Source organism: Chiloscyllium plagiosum, unplaced genomic scaffold (genome assembly GCF_037043375.1).
Source record: "Chiloscyllium plagiosum isolate Xiang-an unplaced genomic scaffold, Cpla_swu_hap1 HiC_scaffold_17, whole genome shotgun sequence".
Lineage (NCBI taxonomy): Eukaryota > Metazoa > Chordata > Chondrichthyes > Orectolobiformes > Hemiscylliidae > Chiloscyllium > Chiloscyllium plagiosum.
This window is the reverse complement of record NW_028270155.1, coordinates 72824641-72842018: the sequence shown is the minus strand read 5'-3', so window position 1 is coordinate 72842018 and position 17378 is coordinate 72824641. Positions and strand designations below refer to the sequence as shown.

Sequence of the window (17378 nt, the reverse complement as noted above, 5' to 3'; positions counted from 1 at the left end):
TGATCAGATGGGCCAATGGGCTGAGAAGTGGCAGATGGAGTTTAATTTAGATAAATGTGAGGTGCTGCATTTTGGGAAAGCAAATCTTAGCAGGACATATACAGTTAATGGCAAGGTCCCAGGGAGTGTTGCTGAACAAAGAGACCTTGGAGTGCAGGTTCATAGTTCCTTCAAAGTGAGTCGCAGGTAGATAGGATAGTGAAGAAGGCGTTTGGTATGCTTTCCTTTATTGGTCAGAGTATTGAGTACAGGAGTTGGGAGGTCATGTTGCGGCTGTACAGGACATTGGTCAGGCCACTTTTGGAATATTGCGTGCAATTTTGGTCTCTTTCCTATTGGAAGGATGTTGTGAAAGGTCAAAGTGTTCAGAAAAGATTTACAAGGATGTTGCCAGGCTTGGAGGATTTGAGCTATAGGGAGAGGTGGAATGCGCTGGGGCTGTTTTCCCTGGAGCGTCAGAGGCTGAGGGGTTTACAAAATCATGAGGGGCATGGATAGGATAAATAGACAAGGTCCTTTCCCTGGGGTGGGGGAGTCCAGAACTAGAGGGCATAGGTTTAGGGTGAGAGGGGGAAAGGCATAAAAGAGACCTAATGGACAACTTTATCATGCAGAGGGTGGTGTGTGTGTCGAATGGACTGCCAGAGAACGTGGTGGAGGCTAGTACAATTGCAACATTTAAAAGGAATCTGGATGGGTATATGAATAGAAAGAGTTTGAAGGGATATGAGTTGGGTGCTGGCAGGTGGGACTAGATTGGGTTGGGATATCTGGTCAACATGGACGAGTTGGACTGAAGGGTCTGTTTCCGTGCTTGTACATCTCTATGACTCTGTGTGAAATTACAAGCTTTCAGAGCTTTCACCTGCTCATCAGGTGAAGGAGCAGTGCTCCAAAAGCTTGTGATTTCAAATAAATCTGTTGGACTATAACCTGGTGTCATGTGACATCAGTCCAACATCAGCACCTCCTTATCAAAATTTATAAGGATAATATCAAAACTCTCAGGCTATAACAATCAACAAAGACCAAACAGGTGAAGGTATTTTCTTCCCCAGAAAGAGGTTGATGAGGGAGGTTGGGGGGTGAATTGACGGAGGTCTAATATGTAGCAAAACACAGGAAAGATGTTTCCATTTCGTGGGGTATCCACTACTGGAGGGTAATAGATAGAAAACAGTCTCTGACAAATCCAAGGAAACAATTCAAGGGAATCTTCTTTACTTACAGTGGAACTCGACAGCACAAGAACTAAACAGTATTTAAGGGAAGCATGAGGGAGAGAGACGGAATTGTGAAAAGGTGAAGGATGACACTCCTGTAAAGTATAAACATTGGCACTGATGGCCTGATTCTGTGCTATATATATAATTAAGCATCTCAACCATGCTGTGCACTGAACAAATTGTATTGACTTTAACATGCTGTGACTTACATAGCCAAATGCAAGGTCCATTCTGTGCTAGGAACACCTCAAAAATAGAACGGGGATGGATAATTGAGTTTTTTTTTGTTGAAAATCAAATATTGCAGATGCTGGAAATCTACATGAGCACCCCATTTCCTGCACATCTGCTCTCTCCCCTTCTCTTCTCTAATTACAATAGGGTTCCTCTTCCCTCATCCTCCACGTCATCAGCCTATATATTCAATGAATCTTTTTCTGCCTTTTTTTTTGTCACTTCCAGCATGCTACTACAGTTAATCACATTTTGCCCTCCCTTCCCAGCATTCCAAAGGATCTGCTGACTCCATAATATCCTGGTCCACTCCTCAATCATCCCCCTGGATCAACGCTTTGTCCTCTTTCTCTGGCAATTTTCCATTGCAAGTGCAGGAGATGTAACACTGGCCCTTTTTGCTCCTCCCTTTACATTAGCAAAACCCCAAATACTCACCCAGTGAAACAGCAACTTAACTGCAATTCTTTCAAATGAGCTTTTTGTATGCACCACTGACAATATGATATCCTCTGTACTAGGAGGACCAAATGCAGACTGGGGGTGATTGCTTTACAGAATATCTCCCATCATCCTGCAAGCATTCTCTATAGCTTCTGGTGGCCTGTAATTTCCATTCTCCACCTTGCTGTTTTGCTGATACCTGAGCCTCCTGCAGCAAACTGAAGAAGGAAACACAATTTGGAGGAAAGGCAAATAAAAACTGAAAGGACTACAGATGCTGTAAATCAGAAAGAAAAACAGAAATTGCTGGAAAAGTTCAGCAGGTCTGGCAGCATCTGTGGAAAGGAATCAGAGTTAATGTTTCGGATCGAATGACCCTTCCTCGGAACTTCCCTATTTATGATGAAGAGTCACTTGACCCAAAATGCTAATTCTGACTTCTCTCCATAGATGCTGGCAGACCTGCTGTGCTTTTCCAGCAACTTCTGTTTTTGTTTAGGCACCTAATTTTTTCAATTAGACACTTTGCAGCCTTCTGGGCTCAGAAAGGGGTTCAAACATGTCAGTACATAACCCCATCTTGTTTCTTCTGGTTTGCAGTTTTTTTTTCACATCCCCTTACTTTGTTTTCTGTCTGCTCCAAGCACCATCTTGTGGCTCCTGGCTTCTTTTCTTGTCTGATCTCCTTTCCCTTCAGTCCTGCTTTTCCTGTCATTCAATCCTTTCTGTCTTTGCACCTTTGCACAGACCTTTCTTTTACCATTGTCCTACCCAACCCTTGCTCAGAACCTACTCCAGATCCAAAGTTTCCTCGTCCTGATGAAGGCCCTTGAACTGAAATGTTAACTTGGTTTCTCTCTTCATAGATAGTGAGTTGTCCCAGTATTTTCCATTTTTTAAATTGTTAATTAAGGTTGGGGAAGGAAGGTTGAGGAGGACACTGGAATAACATGGGGAGGCAGTGGTATAGTAGCAATATCATTGGATGAGTAATCCAGAGCTCAGGCCAATGTTCTGGGGACATTGGCATGAATCCCACCATGGCAGATGATGAAGTTTGAATTTATTAAAAGTCTGGAATTAAAAGCTAGTCTAATGGCGACTATGTAATCACTTTTTATTGTTGTTCAAATCCACTTGGTTCACTAATGTCCCTTAGGGAAGGAAATCTACAATCCTTAACTGGTCTGGCCTAATGTGACTCTAGAACCACAGCAGTGTGATTGGCTCTTCACTCCACTTTGAAATCACCAAGCAAATAACTTATCTTTTTTCATTCATGGGAATTCGTCATGACTGGCTGCACCAGCATTTATTGCCTGTCCTTAATTGCCCAGAAGGCAGTTCAGAGTCAAAGCAAATCTCTGGAGTTACATGTCGTCCAGACCACGTAAGGATGGCAGATTTCCCTCCCTAAAGGACATCAGTGAACCTGATGAACTAATCAGCAATGGTCATCATTAAACTCTTGTCTCCAGATTATTATTGAATTAAAATTCCAGCATCTGCTGTGGTGGGATTCAAACCCAGATCTCCAGAATATAACCTGGATTTCTGGGTTAATAGTCTAGTGACGATACCATTAGGCCACACTTACCCATAGGGTATCAAGGGTAATTAGAGATGGATAATAAAGCTGCCTCAGCGAGTTGAGAAGATTTATAGCTCAGGTTGAGGGTCTGGATGTAGGTTTGCTCACTGAACTAAAAGGTTCATTTTCAGATATTTCGTCACCATACTAGATAACATCATTAGTGAGCCTCCGGATGAAGCACTGGTGGCATGACCCACTTTTTATTTATGTGTTCGGCTTTTCTTGGGTTGGTGACATCATTTCCTGTGGTGATCCACAGGACATGACTCAATCTCACCAGTATCTTTACATACAGATGAGGAATGGTACCACTTCGACTGGGACAACACATCCATTCTAGTACAAGCCAAACAGAGACACACGTGGGAATTCCTATAAGCATGGCATTCTAACTGGAACTCTATCAACAAACACACTGACTTGGATTCCCTGAGAAAAAGAACAGGAAATGACATCACCACATTGACTGACATCACCACAAGAAATGACATCACCAACCCAAGGAAACCCAAACAATTAAAAGGTGGGCCATACCACCAGTGCTTCATCTGGAAGCTCACTGATGATTTTACCGGTATGGTGACAAAACGTCTGAAAACCTTCCAGCTCAGCAAGCAAATGTACATCCAAAGCTGTCTCACGTAGCAATGCCCACGTCCCACAAAGGAATAAAAACAACTCTAATTTCTGATTGGCATCAAGGAATCTTTACGACAATCACCCAAACCAGCCACAGACAAAAAGCATCTCAGTTTAATTTCCCAACCAAAAAGAGTGCAACTGTGTCAACGTAGGCAGTGACCTCAAGCCTGCATGGATCCCCAACCTCCTGATCACCGAGGCACAAATGCTGATGACTGTGTTGTGCTGTTGAAAAGGGAGCAGAGTTGCCAACTCACAAGTGAGAACAAAAGGATACAACTTCTGAATGAGGTCGTAGGCATGTTTGTAGTTCTGTGTGAGGAAGCAGAGAGACACTGTGGCGACGGGGTTATGGCACCAGGAACGGTACAAGCCACAGAACAGATTGCAGCTTTCCTGTAGGCAACAAAATGCAAGGAAACAATATTTAAAAACAAGCAACTTAAAATACATCAGATCCCTCAAGCAATGGCTTCCAACTGTGGTGCTCAGCAAACTCATTTAGAACTTTTGTAAAGCCCTCTGAATACAGGACAAGTCTGCCCACTAAGTCGGGCAACACAGCACCATCTGTTACAAAAATGGATTGCTGAATGGAGTTGATCATTTTACATGTTAGGAGAAACTTGTAGATAAACCAAACTGATCATCATTTGACAGAGTGATCTGCACTCACACCAATGTGTGCACTAGCCTCTGCCTGCTGAGCAAGGCCAGTTTGTTGTGGTCACCAAGTCACCAGCACAACTGTGGGGGAACGTTGACAGTATTCATTTCAGAACCATCTGGTCTGTGTGCCAACTGTCTCTGCTATCACTATATATGGAAGTCTGACTCTTGGACTCTGCCCGTGGTATGGAGACCCTTGGTATCAAGATGGGACCATCAAAACTATTGTCACTTTGTTGGTTTGCATTAAGAACCTGATATCTAGGAGAGGTTGAATGTTGCACCAACAGAGAATATGACCCAATTCCAGAATTTTCCAATCTACTCTGCCCACGTGCAGCAGTCGCCATTCTCTGCTGCTTCTCAACCTTGAGGCTCTCTTAATGAGACAGCCTGCTTGTCCTTGAAGAGGTTTCACTTTGGAAGGAGCACCAGAGAAGCTTGGAATCTCTTCCTAAGCATTTTGAAGGCAAAGTGGAGATGTGATTGAGGTGCTGAAAATTGAGAGGGAATTTCAGTCACATGGAGAAAAATTATTTCAATGAAATTGGCAACTGAAGGGCATAAATTTACAATCAAAGAACAAAGAGGAAGATTAGGTAAGTAGTTCATGTGTATGTTTTAGTCCAGAGATTTGTTAGAACAAGAAGCCATTGGACCATAACTGATTTTAAAAGGCAAGTGGATAAGTATTTGAGAAAGGACAATTTAAAAGGGTACGACAAAAGGTATTAAGTGGGTAATCCAGTCAGACAGCTGGGATAAGGCAAGTGTTAGAAAAATCCTTGGGGTGTACAATGGTGAGACATATGTTTGCATCTTTTGAGTATGAAGAAAGTCCATTAGGTAACGGTTTCAAAACATGCCTGATATCCATTTTCACAAACATTAATCAGTTAGGTTAAAAAAAAAGACAGCAGATCTGTTACAGCCCAACAGTGAGAGCGAACATGCACCCAAGGTTGAAGTGATCAGCTTTGACAAGCAGAAATGGAGACAGCACAAGAGCAATCGAGTCTCGTGGGGATCTGCGGAAGGGTCAGAGTCTCAGCAGCTGTTGGTGGAGGCAGGCCCTTGGAAGAGGATATGGGAAGGGAAATTCTGCATTGGATAAGACATTGAGTTATAATGTAGGACACAGCCCAACATGCAGGCACAGCAGGGTGAATGGTACTAAGAGGAAAAGGCGACAGGAGCTAACTATTGCAGCACCACCACTGGTCTCCGAGCTGAGGTTAGGTGACACCACCAATGCAATGATCAGAGCTTGGAATTCTGCATGACTAAAGGTCTCTTTACGAAGCGGGCGACAAACGCAACAAGCATTCTGCACTCTTTGGCTTCAATGTATTGTACAAACCAAATCCCACCCATTAGTGCCAACTGCATCGATACTGAGACATGAGCCTCACCGTTGTGTGCAGGTCCTTCAGCTGGTTCCGTAGCTGGAAGAGTTCTGTTGACGTCAAGAGAATGGAGTTGAGAGTTTGCACCATGGTGGAAGCAAACTTGAGGTCCTCTTCTCGAAGGAGGATTTCAGCCATGGAATGAAAGATGTTCTCGGCGTTTAACAAAAGGCACAGCTGCCTAGGAATGAGAAAGGAGGGAAACATAAAAGAACAGTTCCCAGTAGAGACTAGATTAAAACATACGACCCATATAACAACTTGCATTGACAAAGCACGTTTACTGCAATACGACATTGCAAGTCACCTCTAAAGGAGCGATATCAGGTCAAATACAACACTGAATCATGTGAGATCTTAGCAGGAGATGACTAAGTAAAAGGAGGAGGGATTAAAGTCCGAGCAAGAGGTGGAGAGCATTCAGGTGGGGACTCTAGATCCTAAGCAGCTGAGGACCTGCTGGGGCAAAGGATGGCAGAGATGCACAAGCAGCCAGAATAAGAAGAGTACAGATATCTGAGGGAATTGGAATATTGTGAGCAGTTTTGGGACTAGTATCTAAGGAAGGACATGTTGGCCTTGGACGAAGTCCAGGGGAAGTTTAAAGAATGATCTCGGAGGTAAAGGGCTTAAGGAGCAGCTGAGGACTCTGGGTCTGTACTCGATGGAGTTTAGAAGGTTGGGAGTGGGGTGGGGGGTGAGGGGGTGATGTTTCTATTAGTAGGAGGGATCAAGACTTGAGAACACAGCCTCAGAGTAAAGGGACAATCGTTTAGGAGTGAGATAAGGAAGAATTTCTGCAGCCAGAGGGTGGTGAATTTGTGAAACTCGTTGCTGCTGAAGACAGTGGAATGTGGAAGATCACAGCCAATAGCTCGTTGCAATAATCAAGTTGAGAGGTAACAAAGGTGAAGTGGACTTGATGGGCTGAATGGCCTAATTACGCTGCTATATCTTACAGTCTTATGTTTGTGGGGCTGGAGGAAGTTAGAGATAAGGAGGAACAGGAATTTTGTCAACATCAGAAACAATTGATTTGCAGAACCCCCCCCCCCCCGCCCCAACACGCCTATTCACTGCTAACTCAGCAGTGAATCAAAGTACAAATACAGTGTGTGCTCCATATTTATAATAAACTGAATCCATTAACTGGAATTAAGTGTTCACAGAATTCTGCGATACCTAACTGTACCTGCAATAAGTTACACATTGAAACGCTTCTCCAAAACGTTGATGATTTTCAGCAAATTTACAAAAATATAACAATCCAGTTTAGGAGCAATGAACAGAATGTGAAACTGGAGAGTCAGTTCTCAGGTTCATTAGGGTCCAACTGCACTGGAACAACCTCCCCTTTTGGAGTATAACTCCACTGAGCCCTCAGTCATGGTAGTCAAGGAGGAATTTAGACACAATATTGACAGCAAAATCAACACTATTCATAGGGACAGAAGGAAAAGGAAGCTTGAGATGCGATGGGAAGGAGGAGAGGGTGAGTTGAGGAGGAGAGGGTGAATTGGGAAGGAGTGTGTGCCAGAGGGTGAGTGGGGTGGACAGGGGAAGGTTTCTAAATGGCAAGTGGGGTTTGATCTGCGGGGGAGGGGCGGGGAGGAAGAGGGGGCATGTGGTGGATATGTGTAACAGAGCTTTGGGAGGGTGAGGTGAGCACATGACGGTTGTGACGAGGGACAAGCGGCAGAGGTTACATGGTGCTCATACTCTGCAGATTAATCTTGCATATGGAGAGCAGTATGCCTGAGTAGAGTGGTGCTGGAAAAGCACAGCAGGTCAGACAGCATCTGAGGAGCAGGAAAATCGCTGTTTCAGGCTGATGAAGGGCTCCTGCCAGAAATGTCGAATTTCTTGCTCCTCGGATGCTCCATGACCTGCTGTGCTTTTCCAGCACCACTCTAATCTTGACTCTAATTGCCAGCATCTCCATATGCAAGCCTAGCCATGGACATTCATTGGAACAGCATCAATATAGTCTCAGCAGAGACCGATTGGAAGCACTCTTACAATAAAATACAGCTCCACATATTGATCATTTGTTCTGTGATATGGCATATTCATATGTACATTTGGCCAAAATGCAGCTGATGCTGTTGGACAGATTTCTACTGGCCAGGCTCATGAGTCTGTGCACAGAATAGCAACGACAGTGGCAAAGGCCTGTGGTCAGCCAGTATAGAATACAAACAGGGCAGCTTGGAGCCTGGGACTTTCCTAGTCTGTTCAGCTGAGCCTCACTTCAATTCTCAAAGCACACACTACTGTAAGGTGATGGACTCACTTCAATTCCCTTCAGTGCTGAATTATCCTGGGAGGTGCTGGTGAAGAGACATTCTGAAGTATTTATTCTGCTGATGCCTCTCCTGCCGAATCTTGGACCAGGAGGATAAAATCCTACCAAAACTAAGTGGAACTTCATCAAGGAAGCATTCAAATCATTGCAGAACAGCTAACATCAAGAGTAGATGATACATTCACCCAGCCAATGTTTAAATTGAAGTCTAAAAATAAGGTTAAACATTTAGTAATTGAAATGGTATTTATATAGAGTTTAGTCAGACAGTCAATCCATCACCTGTCGAATTCCAAACATCATTGATCAGGAAATCACTCAAGTTCATTAACTGAACGACAAGAATTTTCACAGTCCCATTCCAAGCAGCACTGTCTTTTTAATTAAATATGCTTCTGCCGCCATCAGTCCCAATTTGCAAACAGTTTTCTAACCCCACACCACCTTCTTTCCAACTAAAGACAGCACAAAACATGAGTGGGCTGGAAGGAAAAATACTTGCAATTATGTTGTGGCCTCAGTGATCTAATAGAGGTCTTTAAAAATGAAACGTTTTGGAGGTCATGCATTTCAGATTCCCATCATTATAACATGATGAATTCCAAAAAAAGATTTCAGAGATGCTTCTTTATGCAAAAGTTAGAATGTGAGACTTGATACCACGCATAGCAGTTGAGAATTTTGCACTATTTAAGAGGAAGTGAGGGGTTGAAAGAAACAGAGGGACAGACTGAAAGAATGAAATGAAGTAGGGTTGGAGGAGGCTTGTGTGAAGCATAAACACTGGCACAGTCTAGTTCAGTGAATGGTCTGCATTGTAAACTCTAGGTAGCAATCAAAAGGACTGACGAACTCTGCCCCTTTAAGTAGTTCCTTTAGATTGCAAAAGCAGCATCCATTTTCTGTCAAATTTTCCATGAGTTTTAAACCGATCAGCAGCAGCTATTCTCGTCATGATGAGTGATGTGGGCAGAGATGCCAGGACAACCACCTGTTCTTTCAATGGTTCTGTGGGGTCCTTTAACATTTATCCAACAGCAACTGAAAGCAATCAGGACAACAGAAGGTGAGGTATTGGAGCAGTTAGTTGGGAGCAGGTGACTAGAAGCTTGCTCTGATGTATCTTAGAAAGAACTTCTCAAAGTAAGCGGCACTGTGGCGCACTGCTGCCTCATAGCGCCAGGGACCCGGGTTCAAATCCAGCCTTGGGTTACTGTCTGCATGGAGTCTGAAAATCCTCCCTGTGTCTGTCTGGGTTTCCTCTGGGTGCTCTGGTTTCCTCCCAGATTCCAAAGATGTGCATGTTGGGTGGACTGGACATGCTAAATCCTCCTGTAGTGTTTAGGGAAGTGTAGGCTTTGTGGATTAGTTATGGGAAATGCAGGGTAATGGGAATAGAGTAGGAATCTGGGTGGGATGCTCCTTGGAGGATCTGTGCAGAATTGATGGGTCAAATGGCCTCTTTCTGCACTGTAGGGATTCTCTGTAAGGAGTAAAGGATGAAGGGTAGTTGTGTTTAGAGAAGGATCTCCACAATGCATGTCGAAGCAGCTCCAGACAAGGTCACCAATTATTCGATAGAAGCTTGTGGGAGAATACACCACAGACCAAAACCCAGGTTCTGGGGGAGGTTTGGGGAGATCTAGGGCTGAAGGTAGATCCACAGGTAGGATGCAGTCAGGCCATGATGGGTTTTGAACACAAGAATGAGAGCTGAAAATTGGACAAGCTGGATACTGGGAGCCACTGTGGGCAATCTGGGACAGGAGTGATGGTTGGGCAGGACTTGGTGCAAAGGAGTTTTGTACGAGCTCAGGTTTACAGAGAATAGGTGATGAGAAGTTGCTTGAATCAGATGTGGAATAGTCGAGATTGGGGAATGACAATGATATGAATGTGATCAAGTGAGGATGGGTGGTGGTAGAGAGGCAGACATAGATGGTCTTTGATTCTGAAAGGAATCGGTGGCTGGGACCTGAACTCAGATGCAAATAAAACCTTGGAGATTGTCAATGATCTGAGACAGTTTACAGTGAGGAGGCATGGAACGGACTGTCATGTACTAGATTTATGGCCGGGGTCAAATATAATGACTTCAAACTTCCCAGCATTTAACTGATGGAAGTTGTCGCTCATCGAAGACAGCATATTTGACAACAGGTCTGGTGTTAAAGACAATGGAAATGCCAACTTGGCTTCAGCTCAATCTTTCACGCCCAGGAAGGCATCATGAGCTAGACAGTCCTCCTTCAGCACTAAATTAAACACCGTGGTCGATAGTGTGCAAGTATATCTGTCTTTCTCCACTGAGTAGAGGATCCATATTTACCTTGTGTAGAATAGTTGGAGCAGACTGACTCTGTAGGACCAGTCACTTCCTCACTTTGTGGGAATCCTTCAGCTTCAAGAAGCTAGTTGGTGCACAGCATCTTTCCCCCATTGTTGAGTTTTACTAGGGTTATAGAGGAAGTTTCCATAAAAGTGCAAGAATTGCTCAATGGTAAAAGAACCCGGTTAGTTTACCTTTGACAATCTTGACAGTCACTAGCTGTAATAATCAGATTTGTTGGCCAATCATAAATGTTCATTATTCTAGAACCAAGGCATGAATCATGGAGAAGGAGAAAGTGAGGACTGCAGATGCTGGAGATCAGAGCTGAAAATGTGTTGCTGGAAAAGCACAGCAAGTCAGGCAGCATCCAAGGAACAGGAGAATCGACGTTTCGGGCATAAGCCCTTCTTCATGAATTGTGGAGAATCCTAGTTATGCACAACTTTGGGAACCATAACTTTCAGACTTGCCTGATCATTCTGAGCATGCCATACTTACTACATGCAAGGTATTAAATTCTACACATACTGCATCTGAAAATATTATTCTGAGAGAAATCTAATCTTTATTCAATGAATCAATATCAACTGCTTCCATTTTCTCCTAGATTGACCAATCACTCACTGAATTACTGTTTTCTCAAAATTATCCCTTTTAAATACAAGCCACATCTGGCATCAATTCAAATGCAGTCACATAATGCTCTTCCAACAATCAATACTCATTACAACCCACCTGCAATTTTCACTCAAATGGGTACTCTTTTTTACATTTCTGACAAAAAGCAGCATAAAAAGACTTCCCGGGAAGCCGTCAATCATCACATAGCGGTTTGTGAACTTACGTTCGAAAAGACTCCAGTGCACCTACTGTGTAAATAGGTTCATCATTTTCTTCTTGTTTAGAGTCTCACTGAAATAAATGCTGAGAGGTCCAAAGTTCAGTGAGATTAATGCACTCTTTTCTGACAGGCAGTGAAGATGTGGCCTAAACTCTGTGCTACCAGTGGTTGTGCTAACATAGCTGCAGAGACACATCAGGTAGTTCAAGTAGAGTTCAGCATTTCGCCATTTTGCTTAACATCCTCCTCCTCATCGCTCGTGTGCTGACACACTATTGTTCAATATTGATGAGAACCCTGCCTTCTTTGGCAGATCCTCAGGATCAAAGATGACTTTCTTCCACTCCGTTATTTTAGTCTTGAGGTAGCTAAACAGTCCACTTCTGGATATACATCCCCTGCTCCAACTGGGGCAGGTAGTCCTTGCTGAAGTGCATGATAGGATCCTTTGGTTTCCACATGCTTCTCTTCCACTGCCTGCACTCAGCCTCTGTTGGAATTTGTTGGAGACACTCAAAATGGTTGGCTCCTTCATGGACAGATTCTTACACAGCACAGAAACAGACCCATCAGCCCAACTCATTCGTACCAACCAGGTTTCCTAAACTGGAACCTGTCTAGCTCAGAGGAAACTTGCAAGCTATGGGATTTGATCTATTTTGCCCAACTCTCGCTGTGAATGTCAATAGCCAGGGGTCAGTACTGATTAGATGATTAGATTAGATTCCCTACAGTATGGAAACAGGCTCTTCGGCCCAACAAGTCCACACTGACCCTCCGAAGAGTAAACCTACCCAGACCCATTCCCCTGCCCTACATATACACCCCTGACTAATGCACCTAACACTATGGACAATTTAGCAAGGCTAATTCACCTGACCTGCACATCTTTGGACTATAGGAGGAAACCGGAGCACCTGGAGGAAAACCCATGCAGACACTGGAGAACGTGCAAACTCCACACAGACAGTTGCCTGAGGTGGGAATTGAACCCAGGCCCCTGATGCTGTGAGGCAAGATCAACCCAGAAGAGGGTCTTTGCCTTGACATCAGTGGAAACTGGGCAGCATAATATAGGGTGCAAAGCTCTAATCATGAGGTCATACCATAAGTTAGTTTCACAAGGCACAAGTGGAGAGAGTAAGAGGGAAAAGCTGGTTTTTAATCACACATCAGGCTGCCTTCTTTAAACACCCAGTTGCAAAGTTAGTGGAGAGCTAAGTGTGCCGTTCCCAACTGCATCTTTGAGTTCCTCTGTCCAGCAACGCCAGGGCTATGGGCTCCTGGTCTCTCAGCAGTGACTGACCCTAAACCCAAGCCTGCCTGCTACGTTGCTTTTTTTTTAAAAAGTGTGTTTGAGTTGTTCAGTGAATCCAAGAGATTGCACCTCGTGTTGTGCACAGAATTCTCAGAATACAGCGGTCGTGTCAGCTCAATAAACGGTAGGTTTTAGAAACAGTTATAACACATACAGTCTGTACAAGATATGAACTTATGAATTATCACAAGCAATGGAGAGAATTTGCTCCCCAGCACTCGGCTGACACAGTGATTTTAATTTCAGCAAACTGCTGTTGCCCAGGGCTCAATAAATCATACTGAGCCATGAATGACTTGTCTGTAGGAGACTGAGATGCCATCCCTTCCTGCACGGAGACATTGGCAAGCACTGAGCTGGAAGAGCCGTTGCCTGGCAACCAGGCCCTGGCTGATGAGCGCCGCACTGTATCCCAGAAAAAGGAGATGGTTGAGAATGAGAGGACAGGGAACGAAGTAGTGAATGGCTTCCTACTCAGCAAACAGAAGCACCGGGGGGAGAGCTCAGAACTGAATTGGTGGGTGGGAGTGGGGGGGGGGGGGGGGGGGGGGGGGAAGATGAGGCCACAAAACAAGGGCATAATATTCAACACCAACCGAGAATTTTCAGCTGTTATTCTCCCTATTGAAATGTATGAAGATGCACCAAGTGAGCAAACATGCAAAGGAGAGATAAAATACATCCACTGATTGCAATGTGTGCAAGATAACGACTCTCCTGTTTGCCTGCGCTTACTGCACAAAAGGGAATCTCTCTCGGTCTGTATGCTAATTTTAAGTAGGACAATAGTTGCGGGGCTACAATTGTGCTCAGCACCTCTGGAAGACAGAAGAATAAAATCAGGCAGGGTTTGCCCACCTTCAGGCATGTATGAACTGGGGTGGGGTAGGAGAAACAGGACTGGGGTGAGTTCTGGCTGATTGGTCGTTGTGCAGAAAAGTTGAAACTTTATTGCTGGAACAGCACAGCAGGTCAGGCAGCATCCAGGGAACAGGAGATTCGACGTTTCGGGCACAGGCCCTTCTTCAGGAATGAGCAGAGAGTGTTCAGCAGGAGAAGATAAAAGGTAGGGAGGAGGGACTTGGAGGAGGGGAGTTGGAAATGTGATAGGTGGAAAGAGGTCAAGGTGAGGGTGATAGGTCGGAATAGGGTGGAGGCGGAGAGGTCAAGAAGAAGACTGCAGGTCAGGAAGGCGCTGCCGGGCTGGAAGGATCCGGCTGAGACAAGGTGGGGGGAGGGGGGGATGAAGAAACTAGTGATACGGTCCCCCCTCCCCCCTCCCCCCACCTTGTCTCAGCCGGATCCTTCCAGCCCGGCACCGCCTTCCTGACCTGCAGTCTTCTTCTTGACCTCTCCGCCTCCACCCTACTCCGACCTATCACCCTCACCTTGACCTCTTTCCACCTATCACATTTCCAACTCCCCTCCTCCAAGTCCCTCCTCCCTACCTTTTATCTTCTCCTGCTGAACACTCTCTGCTCATTCCTGAAGAAGGGCCTGTGCCCGAAACGTCGAATCTCCTGTTCCCTGGATGCTGCCTGACCTGCTGTGCTGTTCCAGCAATAAAGTTTCAGCTTTGATCTCCAGCATCTGCAGACCTCACTTTCTCCTCGTTGTGCAGAAAAGGTCAACCTCAGAAGAGGGGGAGAAAGCACATTACACTCTCTATTGATATATAGAAGTGTGGTTGTTCCTAATGTCGATTTCACTGTGAAATTACTCAGTTTGCTCTCATCAGAGGTTATAGTAAATAGGCAAAAAGGAGAGAGCTTTAGTTGACGAGATGCAAGTGACAGTACAGGACTGCAGAGGAGATGGGAGGGGAGGAGAGCTGAGTGACAGTATAGGAAGAAAGTGGCATGGAGGATTAGTGTAGGAGAGTGGCAGTATAGGGAAAGATTCTAGAATAAGAGAGGAAAGCTAAGTGACAGTACAGGAGGAGAAGGGACTGCAGAGCTCTAGCAAAGCAGAAAGCTGACCAACAGTATAGGGGAGGACAGGAGAGGAGAGCCGAGTGACACTTCAGGAAGACAGTGGCATGGAGGACTCTAGGAGAGTGCTAAGCAACAGTATTGGGGAGGATTTTAGAGTATGAGAGGAAAGCTGAGACACAGTACAGGAGAGGGGAGGAATTTAGTGTAGGAGAGAGAGTTGAGTGACAGTATCACAGAGGGGGGTGAGGGGAGGATGTTAGCGTAGGAGAGGAAAGAAGCGGAAAGTTTGAGTGACAGTACAGGAGAAGAGAGGAAAGCTCTACTAACAGCAAGGTGCCACTGTTGGAGGGCAAGGCGATGAGGAAAGGGGGTGGGCATAGATAAAGGGTTCCTGTGGAGGAGAGGGCAGGGAAAGACTCCGGCGTAGGAGACGTTGGGAGGGAAAGAGAGCTCCAGTGAGAGAGAGGGGAAAGCTGTATTTTAGGAAGGAGAGAAGGGGCAGGGACCAGAATAGGGGAGGAGTGATGAATAAAATTGATCTCAAGCAGATACACTAATATAAAACTGTCAGCTTGCTTTGCCCAAGATGAATTTCTATTCCTACGATTTTGTTGACAAAATGTTGGTTGAGGTCAGGGCAGGACTGGGATTTGAATAACCTCACAATGTTCAGGAAGAACAGAGCAACAAAAACAGATGCAGGGACAGCTCTGTGAATCAAAGTGTTAAATTTAACAAATGGTTTTCTATTGGGAACCAATGGAAAGCCAAGTCGTTTGGTTGGAATGGAGGAATATAAACGGACCCACTTGGGAAGAGTTGTGGAAAGAAGTCAGGAAAAAAAAAGAATGACAAATGGCTGGAGTAAAGTGGTGATAAGGAAATGAGAGGTTTCTATCTTGTGCCCAGGGGTGTATTTTGGATCAGAATGTTTGAAATACAAGGAAGAGTTGGTGCTGAATCCACATCTATCAATTAAGTTTGGCAAAGGAAGGGTCAGGGAGCATCTGAGAAACAGCAATCTGATCAGTATTAGGCTCGATACAAAAACTGAAAAGAAGAGTGGGCAGGCAAAGATAAAAAGCACTTGACTGGAAGAAAGCCAATTCCATCAGCCCAAGAGAATCAGCTGAATAAACTGGCAACAAAAACTGACAGATAAGAGAGCGCACAAACAATAAGATTGATTCAGACTTAATGTACAAACCAAACACATTTCCATGGGAAATAGGGGCTGAGGTGAAGGCGATGCATAATAAACTGAAGTACCTTAGGTGAGTACAGAATTTAAAATTCAAATGAGATTTCAAGAGATGTTCGACAAACCTTGGCTTTAACATCAAAGAAAACCAGTATTAAAAATACAGAGGAAAGGATAAAGGTTGATTGATGATTTTTTTTTGAGAAAGGGACATCTTAGTGAGAAGTAGTTTGGATACAACCCAAATATATTTCCACAGTCTAACGGAAGTGGTCCAAGATGTTATTAAGCAGCAACCAGATAGGATAACTTATATAAGGAGGTTTACTAAAAATGTTGATGGTACTTAAAAGTGGAAAAGGTGCAGTGGAGATCATCCCGCCCAGACCCACCTCCCGACCCTATTCCTGTAACTCTGGATGCCCCCTGGCTAATCCACCTAACCTACACATCCCTGGACACTATGGGCAATTTAGCATGGCCAATCCAACCTAACCTGAACATCTTTGGACAGTGGGAGGAAACCAGAGCACCCGGAGGAAACCCACTCAGACATGGGGAAAATGTATATACCCCAAACGGACAGTTGCCAGAGGGTGAAATTGAAACCAGGTTCCTGGCGCTGTGAGGCAGCAGTGCTAACCATTGAGATGCCGTACCATGTCAGGAATAGACTGGGTTTACTTTCCTTGGTGCAGAGGAGACTGAGCAGGCATCTGATTGAGGCGTACAAAATTATAAGAAGCATAGAAATAGTAGATCTTGAAAATCCTTTCTCCATAGCAGATATGTCTAAGACAAGAGGGCACGAGTTTAAGGTGAGGACCGAGTGGTTTAGGAGATCTAAGAAGGAATTTTTTAACCCAGTGGGTTGTAAAAATATGGAACGTCCTGCCAGACAGGGTGGTGAAGGCAGAGACCCTTGCACCATTTAAGAAGCATCTGAATGCCAGGGCACAGTACGCTATGGACCAAGTGCAGTTAAAAATGGGATTAGCATAATTTGGTGTTAGTTGGCATACACATGGTGGGCTAAAGGGCCTGTTTCCATGCCATTATCACAAGTTTGGAGAACTGGAAAGCTGCCAACACAGCATCTCTGCTCAGCAAGGGGATGTTAGACCAATCAATCTAACTTAAGAACTGGATGAGCTTCTACCATCCATCATAAGGAATATGTTAAGGCTTTATTAATAGAGACAAGGTTAATTAATGAGGCAGATTCGCAAATT

General features: G+C 44.6%; 1 protein-coding gene across 3 annotated transcripts in view; it reads right to left on the bottom strand.

The window, feature by feature from the left end:
• The window catches only part of vac14 (vac14 homolog (S. cerevisiae)), a 363248-nt gene that overhangs the window by 94080 nt on the left and 251790 nt on the right, over positions 1-17378 (bottom strand). For all 3 annotated transcript variants that reach the window (XM_087996063.1, XM_043707329.2, XM_043707330.2), the window contains 2 exons: positions 6222-6396; positions 4418-4536 (listed from right to left, as the gene is read on the bottom strand). In XM_087996063.1, coding sequence (XP_087852189.1) covers positions 4418-4536; positions 6222-6396 — 294 coding nt within the window. The remainder of the gene's footprint in view (positions 1-4417; positions 4537-6221; positions 6397-17378) is intronic.